Source organism: Lagopus muta, chromosome Z, assembly GCF_023343835.1.
Source record: "Lagopus muta isolate bLagMut1 chromosome Z, bLagMut1 primary, whole genome shotgun sequence".
Taxonomy (NCBI): Eukaryota; Metazoa; Chordata; class Aves; order Galliformes; family Phasianidae; genus Lagopus; species Lagopus muta.
Genome location: NC_064472.1, coordinates 71,399,169 through 71,412,009, shown reverse-complemented (window position 1 = coordinate 71,412,009; position 12,841 = coordinate 71,399,169). Strand labels below are relative to the sequence as shown.

The 12,841-nt window shown below is 42.0% G+C and overlaps 1 protein-coding gene across 5 annotated transcripts in view; it reads left to right on the top strand.

Annotated features, from left to right (window-relative positions):
- Nucleotides 1-12,841, top strand: part of PALM2AKAP2 (PALM2 and AKAP2 fusion) — a 248,699-nt gene that overhangs the window by 43,775 nt on the left and 192,083 nt on the right. For 4 of the 5 annotated variants that reach the window (XM_048932439.1, XM_048932438.1, XM_048932435.1 and 1 more), the window contains exon 2: nt 1,367-1,447. In XM_048932439.1, coding sequence (XP_048788396.1) covers nt 1,367-1,447 — 81 coding nt within the window. Of the gene's footprint in view, nt 1-1,205; nt 1,225-1,366; nt 1,448-12,841 lie in introns of those variants that run through there. The other variant, XM_048932437.1, reaches the window with a different exon arrangement.

Genomic DNA, 12,841 nt, shown 5'->3' with positions numbered 1-12,841 from the left:
ACATGTTTTCAACAGCCAGAGGATAAAAAGTGTTGTTCCAATAAAAGCTGGGGCAGATGCCCTGAAGGCAAAAGCACCAGCTGTATCCATCAGGCCCAGCACCACCACTGGGCAAGGGAGAGGCTGGCTGTCCCACTGCGTTCAGTGCTACATGCAGGTTGGAGTGGCACGATTTAAAATTGGTATGAAGCTATTAGAGAATGTCCAAAGAAGGGCTAAAAAGACAGTGAAGAGATGTACAAGTTGCAGGTGAACAAACCCTTGGTTCGGCCCAGAGCGGAGGAGCCGAGGGGAGGTCGCTGCTGAGGGGAGGCCTCATGGTGGCCTGCAGCTCCTCACAGGAGCTGTGCTCTCGGGTGACGGTGACAGGGCCTGAGGACACGGTATGGAGCTGTGTCAGAGGATGGTCAGGGGCCAGGGAAAGACTGTGCCCCAGAAGGTGGTGGGCATGGCACAGCTCCCCAGGGCAGCGGCACAGGAACTGCCACAGCTAGTGGTTTGGGTTTGTGAGGTGCCGTGTGAAGCCGGGGGTTAGATTCATAGTCCTTCTGGGTCCCTTCCAACTCGAGGTGTTCTGTGATTCTGTGATTCTGTTTACACCTCTGGGAGCATTAATCTGATCTGAGCTGGGGGTGGGTGAAGAGAAATGGTCCCCATGCGGCATGAAAGACTTAGAACAGGCAACACCTGCAGGTTTTGAAAGGAGGAGAGGTGGAGGAAGAGAAAGACAGCTAGATCTCCTGAAGCAGCTGGGAGAGCCTGCTGCCTGGCACAGGCATGTTTCTGGAGGTGACCTTAAAAAATCACAGGCTGTGGACACGGTAATGGTGTCCTTCAAGCTGCTCAGTCAGCCCAGCCTCTGGGAGCTAGCGCAAGCCAGCTGCTAGCGCATGTGGGTGCTTTGAATGGGGCTATCTGTCCCATTTGCACTGCAAATAAGCCCAGTGCGGTCTGATAGCTTCACCATCTGCCTTCTGCCCTGATGTCCTCTGTTGACCTTGCATATTCCTGGTCTAGAGTATAGAACGAAAAAGTGCATCCATGTCCCTTTAACTTCCCTCCAACCTGCAATTTTTTCTCTCCTCCTCTGGGACTGTGCACGCTGTTGCTGTTCTGTCTGCCGGCAGCCAGTGAGGAGAATTTCTCCTGTTGGTGAGCAATCAGTGGGTCGGGGCTGGCACCCTCCCAGCAGACAGCTCCTGTGAGCCAGCAAGCAGAGCACAGGTGAAATGGGACTGGTGGCATCTACACAGATGTGTGTGGCTGCCTGCATGTTCTTATGAATCTGCTACCCTTAAAGCCTCCATTTCTCTGACAATCTCTCTTTCTCTCTCCCTCCCTCTCTCCCTCAAATTATTTTTCCAAGGAGAAAAGGAAAAGGCAGACGGAAATAGAAGGCAAGAGACAACAGCTTGAGGACCAGATACTTCAGCTGCAGCATTTCAAGGTAAGGGATCGATGCCAGAAGGGATGGATTGACTGAATTTGTTCATTATTAGAGATGCAGATCACATGTCGGAAAGCTGGGAAGAGCCCACTCCGACATGAAGCAGCTTTTGCTGCTGGAGCCTGTCTCTTGCAGTGATCAGTACTGCCTGCATGTCGATCTGTGTGTTTCATGCCCAGAACCGTGCTGCGGAGATGGGGCTGGTAGCGTGTGAGCTCCGGCAGCACAGCCGTGCTGCTATGACAGAGTGCTGCTATTTATTATACGTAATGACAAGACACCAGCCACTGCAGGTTGGGTATGCACCGTATGGCTTCGGCAAGCACTTTCTGCCTGCAGATCTGTGTTAGATTGTGCTGGAACCTTGTGTCTATGTGTGTGTTACAGTATGCATGTGTGTGTGTTTAGATCATTAATTGTAGGATGAAGTTGTTAGGAGTACATGGGAGAATATGTGTGCATGCACATGCAGGGAGGGTGCTGATGCATATGGGTATGTCTACATGTAGAGGCACCTTTATAACAGAGTGCCCAAGCCATCCCCATTCCCATTGGACTCCATGACAGCTGCAGATAACACCAACTGAAAGCCGTCCTGGTTATTTCTATCATCTGACCTTCCTGCTAGTAGCAGCTTGCCTTTACATTTATGTGCAGCAAAGAGAAGAGCAGAATTGTATGTGCGATCTTTCTTGTAATCAGTGTGCATTTGTGGTCAAACCTCATTAGATTTGTTCTGTAGGGGAGCCTAAGGAATTCAGTAATTAAAATATCTTGGAAAGATGACCAGAACTGGAAGATTTCCTTGCAGCAAGTCGGCTGGGTTGTGATTAAAAAAAAAAAAAAAAACAATGTTGCTTGCACATTAATTGTATGAGCACCTGCATGGGGATGTGCTGTGCTGAATGTCTCTTCTGCCCACGCCTGCACTGGAAGATCAGGCTTCCAGCTATGCCACAGGCGGGATCCTTCCTCTGCATCTCCAAAATACTCATGTTCCATAAACTATGCCTAATTTTCTGGCAAATGTAACGCAATTAAATTCAAGTAATTGAATGCAGCCCACACAAGTGCTTCGTCAGGTTCACTATAAATCTACAGATGGCACATATTGTCTCTGGTGTCATCAAAAATGTGACTGAATTTCTGTGGGGTAACAGGAGTTGCCATTTCATTCAGGTGGCCCTGGGCCACAGACAAGGGAGAATTTCTTCTTACCAGCATAGGCTGATGCAGCAGGGCAGCCTTTCCAGAGCCTTCATGATGCTTTCTTTCTTTTTTTGCTGCAGAGCGCTTTCTTTATCATATTAACTGTTTGCAAGCTAACTGAATTATGCTTTTCATGAAATCCTTTAAGCAGAACCCTTTGGGAAGCGAGTTCCAGCAACTGCTCTACTTCATCTGATTTCTTGTGATATAGCTGCTGCTAAACTGCATTTTATCATCCTCCTCAGGGAAAAGCTAACCCTTCATAGTGGTACAGGAGGGTCAGCTGGAGCTGGCTCCAGTCCTGCTGTGATGATTACCACTTGCCACAGTTCAGGCTGTCTGCACAGATTTCTTGACTAATACTTGTGAAAATTATCTATATCTCTATATTAGTTAGCTCACAGCCTAAAGCAAAAGTGATAATCACACAGGAAATAAATGGTAGATCAGGGCACAGACTTTTAAAACAATATTCCTCAGCTGAGGAATCTACTGTTTTAAAAGTCTGTGCCCTGATCTACCATTTAAAGTCTGTAATCCTGAATGTGAAGATGAGCACTGAGATATGGTAGGAGGTCCTCAACCCCTCCATTCAGTGTCTTCACTTGTCATCTGAGTATAAGTGTGTGGCCAACAGTGAGGTGGCCTGCTCAAAAATCTGCCTGCATCATCACTGGGATGTCAGGATTCATCTCTAACTGTTTGAGGCAAATAGAGGGAGGGTGGCTACCCCAAACCTTTTTTTAAAAAGGGGAGAGAAAGAGGCACTGGCCAGGGTTATTTCCCATTCTTCGTGGAGGCTTATCAAATAAAACTGCATTCTCTTGTTGTACTTTGTTCAGTGCAGTGGTTGCTTATTGGAAACAGCAGGGAGCTGGCCAAAATGGTGGTTGGCTGCCAAGCATTTGAGAAGCTGTTTGTCCTCCCCAACTCCCCAGGGCTCTCCCTTGCCTCAGTCTGAATTTCTGCTGGCAACGGCTTCACGTCTTCTGGTAATGTTGCCTCCAACCTATCTCTGCCTAAAATAAGGACATCCATTTTCCTTCAGAAGTGTTAGGTAAAGCATGGCTCATTTTCTGAATTGTAAGTGTTGCGGCCAATACAGAGCAAGATATAAATCCAGGTCAAAAAGAATAGAGTTGCCTGGAATGCCCCTGTATTACTTAAAATGCTATGAGGGTGTTAATGTCATTGTAGAGTTTAAAGACTTTACATTAGTGTTCATTAAGATCAGCTGTGGAGAAGCCTTTGAAAATAATATTTGGGTTAATCCTGTGTCTGCAGTATCTGGGTTGATCCTGCAAAGTCTAACAGATTTATTTCACCCTAAGATATTTGTACCCAAATTGAATGGATTTGGTTTGTTTTTGTATGCTGCCAGAGTGCACTTAAAGTACACTGTGTAAAATAGCATGTTTGGTTACCTAATAAAGGATCTGAAAGCTGCAGGGGTTGTGCTCATTTCTGGCAATTTTGTTCACATAGGAAAAATACCTAATAGAAATAATGTATTGCAATTGTTTATTCCAGATTGCCTACAGTGTTCAATTTGCTGATGCCAATTAGTCCTCTGGCAAGATGACTTACTCTACTACACATTAATTCATTTTCCCTTGCTACATACATGGCTGAACTGCAGCTACTGCCCCTTTGGTCCTAGGCAGAAGAGCCCAGCAAGCAGTGGAGGTAGCAAATATCCACCTTAAACCTGGATGAGGATTTTAGAAATGCATTTTATGAAGTCTTTAGAGAATTAGGATAATGGTTAGTGGATGATGACATCAGGGCAAAAATATTATTCCAAAATGAATAGTTTATGTGAATTTCTAAGTTATTAAAATGTGTAAACCTGACATGGGAGACAGTCTGGTGTGGTGTAGACTCTAAAGACAGAATTTCCTCATTTGACTGAGTTTCTAGAAATTAGGCACTTTTATGGGCAAGGTGTCCACATGGTGCTCCTGGGCCTTCTGCATGCTCTGTTGAATGCAGGACATGTGTTTGTCTAAGTTACAATTAAATGCCTCATTGAACTAGTGGTGGATAATGGAGAGAAAGAGGCACTTTAAAGCCCACTTTTTTGAGACTGAAAAGGCCATCTTGCTCTAATAAGAGGTGATCTACAAAATCCACCCTTTTCAGAATACTTTCCAAGTCTATAGGAACTGGAAGTGTTAACAGCTTTGTAAATTTAAAAAAAAAAAAAAAAAAAAAAAAAGGCACCTTATGAAAGTCAGCATCTATCAACATGATGTAGTTGAGCCAGTTGAGTTGAGGAAGCCAGTACTTGGTCTTGGCTGATGACTTTCACTGAAAATTCAACCTGCAAGAACCAACAGCTTTTAAGAATTGGTTCAGCGAGGTAAAAGTGGAGTGGACCAGTTCTGATGAAGCTGTTCACTATTTCAAATAAACACCAAGACAGAACAGGTTCTTCCAAGATCTGTCTGCCTCTATCGTTAGATGAACAGAATTTCAATAACTGTTTACTGTGGATCTGTTTGGTGGCAGCTGGTAATAAAATAAACAGTACAAAGCCTCCGAATTGAATGAAAAATGGTTTCTCTGCTGCAGCTTTACTGTTACAATAAGCCCATTTACCACAGTTATTTTATTTCTGGAGTGATGTAAGTATGAGGGACCTATTTCTGTTAACAGCTAGTTCTTAAAATGTGCAGTTTGTGAACACTTAATCTATAATGTAATTATACCTTTACATTGATGGAGGAGGAGGTCTTTTTATGTTATAGATACTATGTTAAGATATTGTTTTAGACTGAAACTACCTTATCTAAAAATGAATTTTAATTTATTTCAAAATTCTATTGTTAGCCACAATTTATTCTAGTCTAAAAATAACCGCAGTCAGAGAATATACGTAGATCTTTCCATCCATATATATGTGGATATACAAATTAATACAATGTTGTGGAAAAGGGGAGATAGTTTCTGCAAAAGGGGGAGCTTTACTACTCCTTTATCATGAGTTCTTCTATGAATTTCAAATAAATAAACCCTTAAACTGAATATTAGCTCAGCCAAGCACAAAAAATAATGTTTGATGGTGCCATCAACATACTCTGTACTTTACAGGGTCAGTGCAATAGCCTCCAGACCCTGTTCTTATCAGTAGTTGAGCACCCTTTTTGGTATGCAGTGTGCTATAGCAGTCTTGGGCTGACCCTCTTTATTTAACATGCTGGAGCCCACCGCACTTCTGTGAGGCTGGGAGTTTCTGCCAGCTCCATTTTCCAACCATGTTTCTGGAGCATGGAGAAACTGCAAACTAATTCAGAGAGAAATTTCCATTTTCAGAGCTTAGGAGATCCTTGTTAAGCCCCTTCTGTGCATCAGCATCTTTGTGATGGCACCATTCCTCCCCTGGAGACTCTCTTCCCACGAGAATTCAGGTTCAGAAAGGAGACACTCTGAGTCTGTATGTTTCTTTTATCATCCAGAAAAGAAATCCAGATTCATTAGCCAAAAAAGGAAGGAGGAATAGGACTGTGTAGCCTATGGAGCTGGGGCACTTGCTATATCTGAATTGCTCACAGGGATTTAAGCTGCAGGATATCCTTGCAAAGAAGTAGCTTTCAGAAAGAAGGGCTTTCAAAAATCTGTGCTTTCTTCTCAAGAAATCAGAAAGCAACATTTTTATCCTCGAATAAAATCTTTTAACCATAATGCAACAGCTTCTCCAGACAAACTGAACAAGTTGCCAACAATAAAACTGTGAAAGCGTTAATGCTTATGCTCACTTTTCTCTCTTGCTTGCATGTCACAGCCACATAGCTGAATGTATGGTATTTTTGCCAGTATATCCCTCTAAGAACACATTTATTTAGGAAAAATTAATGATTGGTTGAGGTGTACTTCAAAGTGGGGAAGAGTTATTCTGGAATGGCCTCAGATCCAGGTATTCTGGATGTATCCGCATGCAGTCACCACACTAGCACTCGGGTTTTGGCCAGGAGCAGTGTCCTCAGAGCGGGTCATAGCCACGCCAGCAGTTTTCATTTCAGCCATAGTGTATCAAAGCAGCTTGAAGATGTTTACATCTTGCTTCGATGCCAGCTTCTCCTAATGGCTGATAGGCACTCAAGAATGAATTCACATGACCCAAATTCAGCTTTCTAAAACAACCAATATAAGAACTCTTAAGATGAGAGAAAAAAATAAAGGAGCCCTAGAAAACAGCTTTTCTTTTTCTCTTTTGACTGATAGTGTATATTGGAAGGAATGGTAAACTGGGGCCAAGGACAGATTGAACGCAGAGAGGTAACTATTCTTTCAGAATATAACAGTAAAGATGACAGTAGTGGTGTAGTAGTGACGACAAGTGGCAAACACAATTTGTTTTGGGGAAAGAGGGTGGCCAGTTTTCAAACTTTCAGTTTGTGAACCATTCCAAAGTAAGTTAATTTGATTTGTCATTTTTTTCCTTGTTTGTTTATTTTATATTTTATATTTTATATTTTATTTTCTCTCAAAACCATTCTTTGTTTCCTTTGAAAACATTGAATGAGTACTTATAGAGAAAACCAAAACATATCTAAATTTGTGACACTAAAAGATAAAAATGTGATCAAAATCTTTTTGTATTTATGTTTGTAAAAGAGGTTTTATTCAATTTCCATGCAACAGCACCATGTCCAGTGTCCTTGGTCTAGCTTAATACAGCTTGTTAGTCTGGCTGCAAAATTCCCTCAGAAATAAGGAAATTCTCACGGAGTGGTGCGGTGATTTATGTGTGAGCGTACCCTAGAGGTCTCCATGTACCCTCACCAATGGGATCAGGTTGCTCCCATCTCATTGCATTTGGACTCTTGCCCACGATGAAGATCTCATGACCTCCCTAGGCCATTCATTTCCAGGTTGAGCCACCACCCTGGGACTGCATGTGCCCTCATTTTGATATCACTTCATCAGTATGTGTCTTCACGCTGTGCCTAGAGCAACTGTTCAGCTCACTGATGCCTGAGTGAAGTGTGGAATAATTGGGCAGAGCTATCGTTATCATCCTACCTTGAAGGAGTCTGAAAACTTAAGCAGACTTCTCAAAGACACTGAAAAATAAATCCCAGCTGTCCAGCTTAGGCATCACTGTGATTATTTCACTTGCTAATTCAAGAAGAACTTCTAGTTAGCCCAGAAATATGAAAAATATGTGTATGTAGAAAAGAACTCATGTTCAGCCCATGTTTCACCTTACTGTTGTTTTCGTCTCAGCATCATCTGAGTCTTTAATGAATGTTTAAAAATTTCCTTGTATCACTCCATGTTCATGATGCTAACCCATGTATTATTGGGTGATGAGTGATGAGTTATGTGAGCAGAAGAGACACAAACTTTTCACCTTCTCTCATGCAGACTTGACAACATCTCTTGCTGTGGTGGGTTTCCCTTCAGCTAAGGGAGCTTGGGTTTTATTTCTTCTTCTTCATCTTTGAATGGAAATAACTGTCGACTTGGTGTACAGTTAAATAAAATATGTGACCTGAGCAATTTAAAAGCAAAACACACAAAATATTTACACTGGTAATCTTGCTAATGGATGGGAAGCTTACACTGGGAACATAAAGCAATTGGCTCCTTTTCTTTCCAAGGAGTGCCTAATCTGTACAGCTTCATTTTCTGTTCCTGAGAGTTTTTAAATAGTGTGATCTCCATGAGGGAGCCGCAGTTGTGGGCACACCCATCCCTCTGACAGCCTGTGAGATGTGTGTTCCCCATGCCATGTTCCCCATGCCACAGCAAGCGTGGTCCCCATACCCTACCATTGGCACTGGCTGAGCTCTAGACCATTCCAGTGAGCACAAGGTAGTTAAGGTATCTTGTACATTTCCCACCCACTCCTGCAGCCATATTGCTCTGCTCATAGCTCTCCCACCCACAGTGCTGCTTCAAGAAAGGAAAACATAAAGACTCAGGGGAGCTGAAGGGCTGTCAAATTACTAGCAGCAGCCAACAACTGAAGGCAGATTATCTCCTCAGTGTCTTCCAGCTACAGTGATTCCAGGTAGCACTTATCATAGTCATGGCAATCACACATTTTCGCTCATCCAGCACCATGCTCCAGGCACAACTTTTCTGCAGATTGCTGTGCCTCTCACCAAGGCAAAAGCAGGGGATGAGCTGTGGACAGTACAGTGGCACACACCTTCTGAACGCACATTAAAGGACTGCTGGAAAATGTCTGTGACTCTTTGTCAGAATATGTGTTTCTCAAAAATATTTGTTGAGACATCAATTCCTCAAAATATTTCAAAGAAATTTTTGCTCAGTAAAATCTTGAACTCTACATAGAATATTCCATCTATTTATGGATAGAATATTTCTTAATGAGCTGGTTAAGCTCCACCATCTATTTCTTTTGTTGTTGTTGTTGTTGTTGAATTATACCTATCCTAACTGTGATATTCTGGCTGAGGTCAAGACTATGATCAAGCTGACAAGTTTTTCAGCATGACTTCATTCCCTAGCCTGGACAGTGTTTCCATTATACCACTGTATTATGCAGACATGTTCCTTGGGTCATAACAAGCATCTTAGGTGATGGGAAAGACAACAGAATTTTTAGCAGTTAAGCAGAATGCTGTCTCCGAGATCACCTCAGTGAGCTGGAGACTGCTTCCTGTTCTGATCCAGTCACAACATGTATGGATGCATCCATCTCACAGCAAAGCTGAAAACCATATCTCATCTTTATACTGCAAACAGATTCTCCTTTGCTGATACACAATGTATAGAAAGTCTTCATCAGTCTGGACATCAGCCACCAGAAAGTGAAAAAATACAGCATCACTCAGAAACACATTTGAGATGCTTTTGTAAAAATTGGGACATATTTGCCATCACTATCATGCTGCCAGATGGAGGGGAAGGTTTGTTGCATTGTCTTTCACTAGACAATGAGATACACACGGATTTGAAAATGTGAGGAACCAGACCCCCGCATCCATATTTTGGTAGAGTAGAAAAACTGAATCCATGCAGGGGAGAAATCACTTCGATCCCAGCACTGTATTGTTAATGCTTAGCAATCGTCAAACATCAAAATCCAAACATTTTTGTTAGCATTTCAATTTGGCAAAGATTTCAGTAATATCATCTTTAATGTAGCACTACTGATTTCAATACAATTACACCAGGGATCAGTATTGCCCCTGTTCTGCAGCACAGAAAATGCATCAGTATCCTGAATCGTCCAAATCTGACAGTGTTTCTCCAGATTAGGCATATTTACTGTAGGAGGCTGTCTTCGGCCAACTTTTGATATTTACTTCTTTTTGAGATTATCAGCTTCCTTGAAAATTTACTGAGCTGCAATAGGAAGCACTTCAGCAAGCACTTCTCTCAAGGAGAGGCAGTGATTGTTCCTATAGACATTTGTAAATAAGAAAAGTGAAAAGGAAAGAGAAGAAAAAGACCTCAAAATGCAGCAGCACAGCATCAACTATCTTTATGTTATCACAGAATGTCAAATGGAAAACCTGGCAAATGCCTCTGGGCATCAGGTGAATACACTGCAATTGTGTGGGACTAGAAATGTGTTTTTCTTTATGAACAATGTCTATCAACAGAGGTACAAAATCAGCAAGACTGATGGGTTGAATTGATCATCAGCTGGGGCAATCCACAGATGACTCTTAAGGTCCTTTGGTGGCATATCAGTGAATGGAAGTGAGGATAAAAGGATTTATTTGTTATACTAAATTGTCTCTCAATAGTTTTATGCAATATTAAAGTAAAATGCAACATTGAAAGTAAAGAATTTTTTTTTTCAGTACAGCAATTCTACTGCTTTCATTGAAGGCATTATGCTTTATTTCCTTGACAGTACTAAATGTAAACAACATAAAGCCCTTGGGTTTTACTGTCCTGAAGTATGAAACTGGAATTTAGTGCACATAAGGGAGCTGAGCGCTGCATCTGTGGCTGACACATTCCAACATTGGCAACAGCTTCTTTCTGTTCTCTCCAAAATCTATTCACTTATTTCTGTTCACTCCACAATTTGTTCACGGAATTGTGACCTGTTTACATTTTTTTATTATAGCACAGTGAGGAAAATTTGCTCTGCTTTTCTCTGCTTTCAAAATAAACACAAAGCTGCTGGGTATCTCTGCCATCTCCCTGTGTGCAGAAAAACCAAATCACCTGAGAGCTGCGGTGACCTAGTGCAGTGCTGTCCCAGTGCCCTTTCCACTTCAGTAGTAGAGAGCCTTTTTAATGGCATGATTTAATTTCTGCTGAAGGATTTAGCCCTGAAGAAATTGTACTCTCTCAGTAAACGAAGGAATAGTTATACCCAACTGTACATAGCATAGCTGATTGCTGTACCAGTGAAATGTTGCTTTCTGATAGTAGAGCATATTCACATTCCATTAGTGGGACAAGCTGTAGAAATGCCTGTATATTTGCAGTGGTATAACTGCCTGCTCTTGCAGTGCTTTCCCTTTCAGCAATGTCTAACTATACAGCACAACACAGGTGCATAGAGAAGTTCCAAGATGTAGCAGAGAGTTAAGGCACGTATCAGATAATGATGGAAGAGCAATGCTGATATACTAGCATGTGACTGCTTTAATTACAGACTGTTAATAAAGTATAACATTGCTAACACAATATTGTTAGCTAGGGGTAACTCAGATGGCAAGCTGACTTCAGGCTCTATTCTCACACTAGTGTTCTCTGTTTAGCAGAACTGGGGAACACCTCTTTTTTCTGGGGTAAGTTTTGCAAGAAATTTTGAAGATATGTAATCCAGATTTCATAGCTGTGAAGGACAGATGGCAGTGAAGCATCTTTTCTTTCCAAACACATCTGGTTCTGTCCTGCATCTGGCATGTCAGCTTCAATGCTGACTGCCTCACAGGACTGGTACACAAGAGGTGTGTCAAAGCATCCCGCACAGAGGTATCACCACCTCCCTCTTCTGCCTTGTTTGCTCTTGGTCACTTCAGATGTGCCAAAGCCTTCCTTCCAGGTTTCTCATGAAAATGGCCTGGAAAATGTTTGCTTGAAGGAGGTGAGAGATTTTTCCAGTTCAATCTACTGCTTGAGTGTCATGCCAAGGATCTGGCAGAGAAGAATAGATCCCATAGCCAGCAAAGCTGTTGTGCATAGTGCCACAATGTGTGCCTGCATGTTTGTCTGTTGTGTTTGCAGTGGGTGTATAAATACATGTAACTTCATCTTACTGGCAAATAGATTCTCTGAATTTTAGGAAGTAGTCCTCATAAATGTTTCAATTTCACAGAGTCTTCTTGTCTGGACTCTTCAGCAAAGTATTTAATGATTGCCTTCATTTTCACCTTACAAAGGGGTGCCAAAAACATCAAAGCTACCAGTTTTTCTGGTTTAGATAAAATATGCTGACATTTCACCCAAGAGGATTTTCATAGGATTCTTGTCTCTAAATATGTCTTTATAAAATCCCATTGATGCTTTCCAGTTTCAAATGCATGCTATTAATAGGTCAAAAAAAGAGGCTTCTGGGAGAAAGAAATCATGTGAGTTTGTAGCTCATATGTTTCACATAAACAAAGGCCAAAAGGAAATCTGCAGAAAATATCTTTCTTGGTACACAGTGTTTGTACTGAGGAGACTGGCCTCTCCTGGCTGAACGTCATCATGCAAATTCTGTGAAAGAACACTGAAAAAAGCCTGAATTTCATCTATCCTCCTATAGTAAATGACGAGTGACTGGAAGCTAAATATCTCTTGATCTGTCCAAACAGCACTTTACCAAAGGCCTTTTTAGGACTTCTGGAGCCATATCTACAAGGGGTTTAAAAGAGAGAAGGCTGCCTTCATTTTCAGAGTTTGATCATTAGAATATGGAGCTTTTCTCCAGCAGAGCATTACACGAAGTATCAGATTTGAGGCCAGAGCTGGGTACAACACATGCAGCAAACACATTTCTGCGTCTGCATGCAAAAGATACACGCAGCAAGAAATTTCTGCATGCCGCATTCCATTTTAAAGAAAAGACATACAATTTCTAAGGAGAGATCAGCTTTCATACTGTATGGACTCGATGTACTGCAGAAGATACCCCTCTGAGCTGTGCTGTGAAGACCTCTTAAATGCAAAAGATAAGCCCAAGTTTTTAAATGTGTAGCACACAAAAGATGTGAAGTCATGACCTGCAAATCCCTCTTTGGCTATTGTACTCTGATT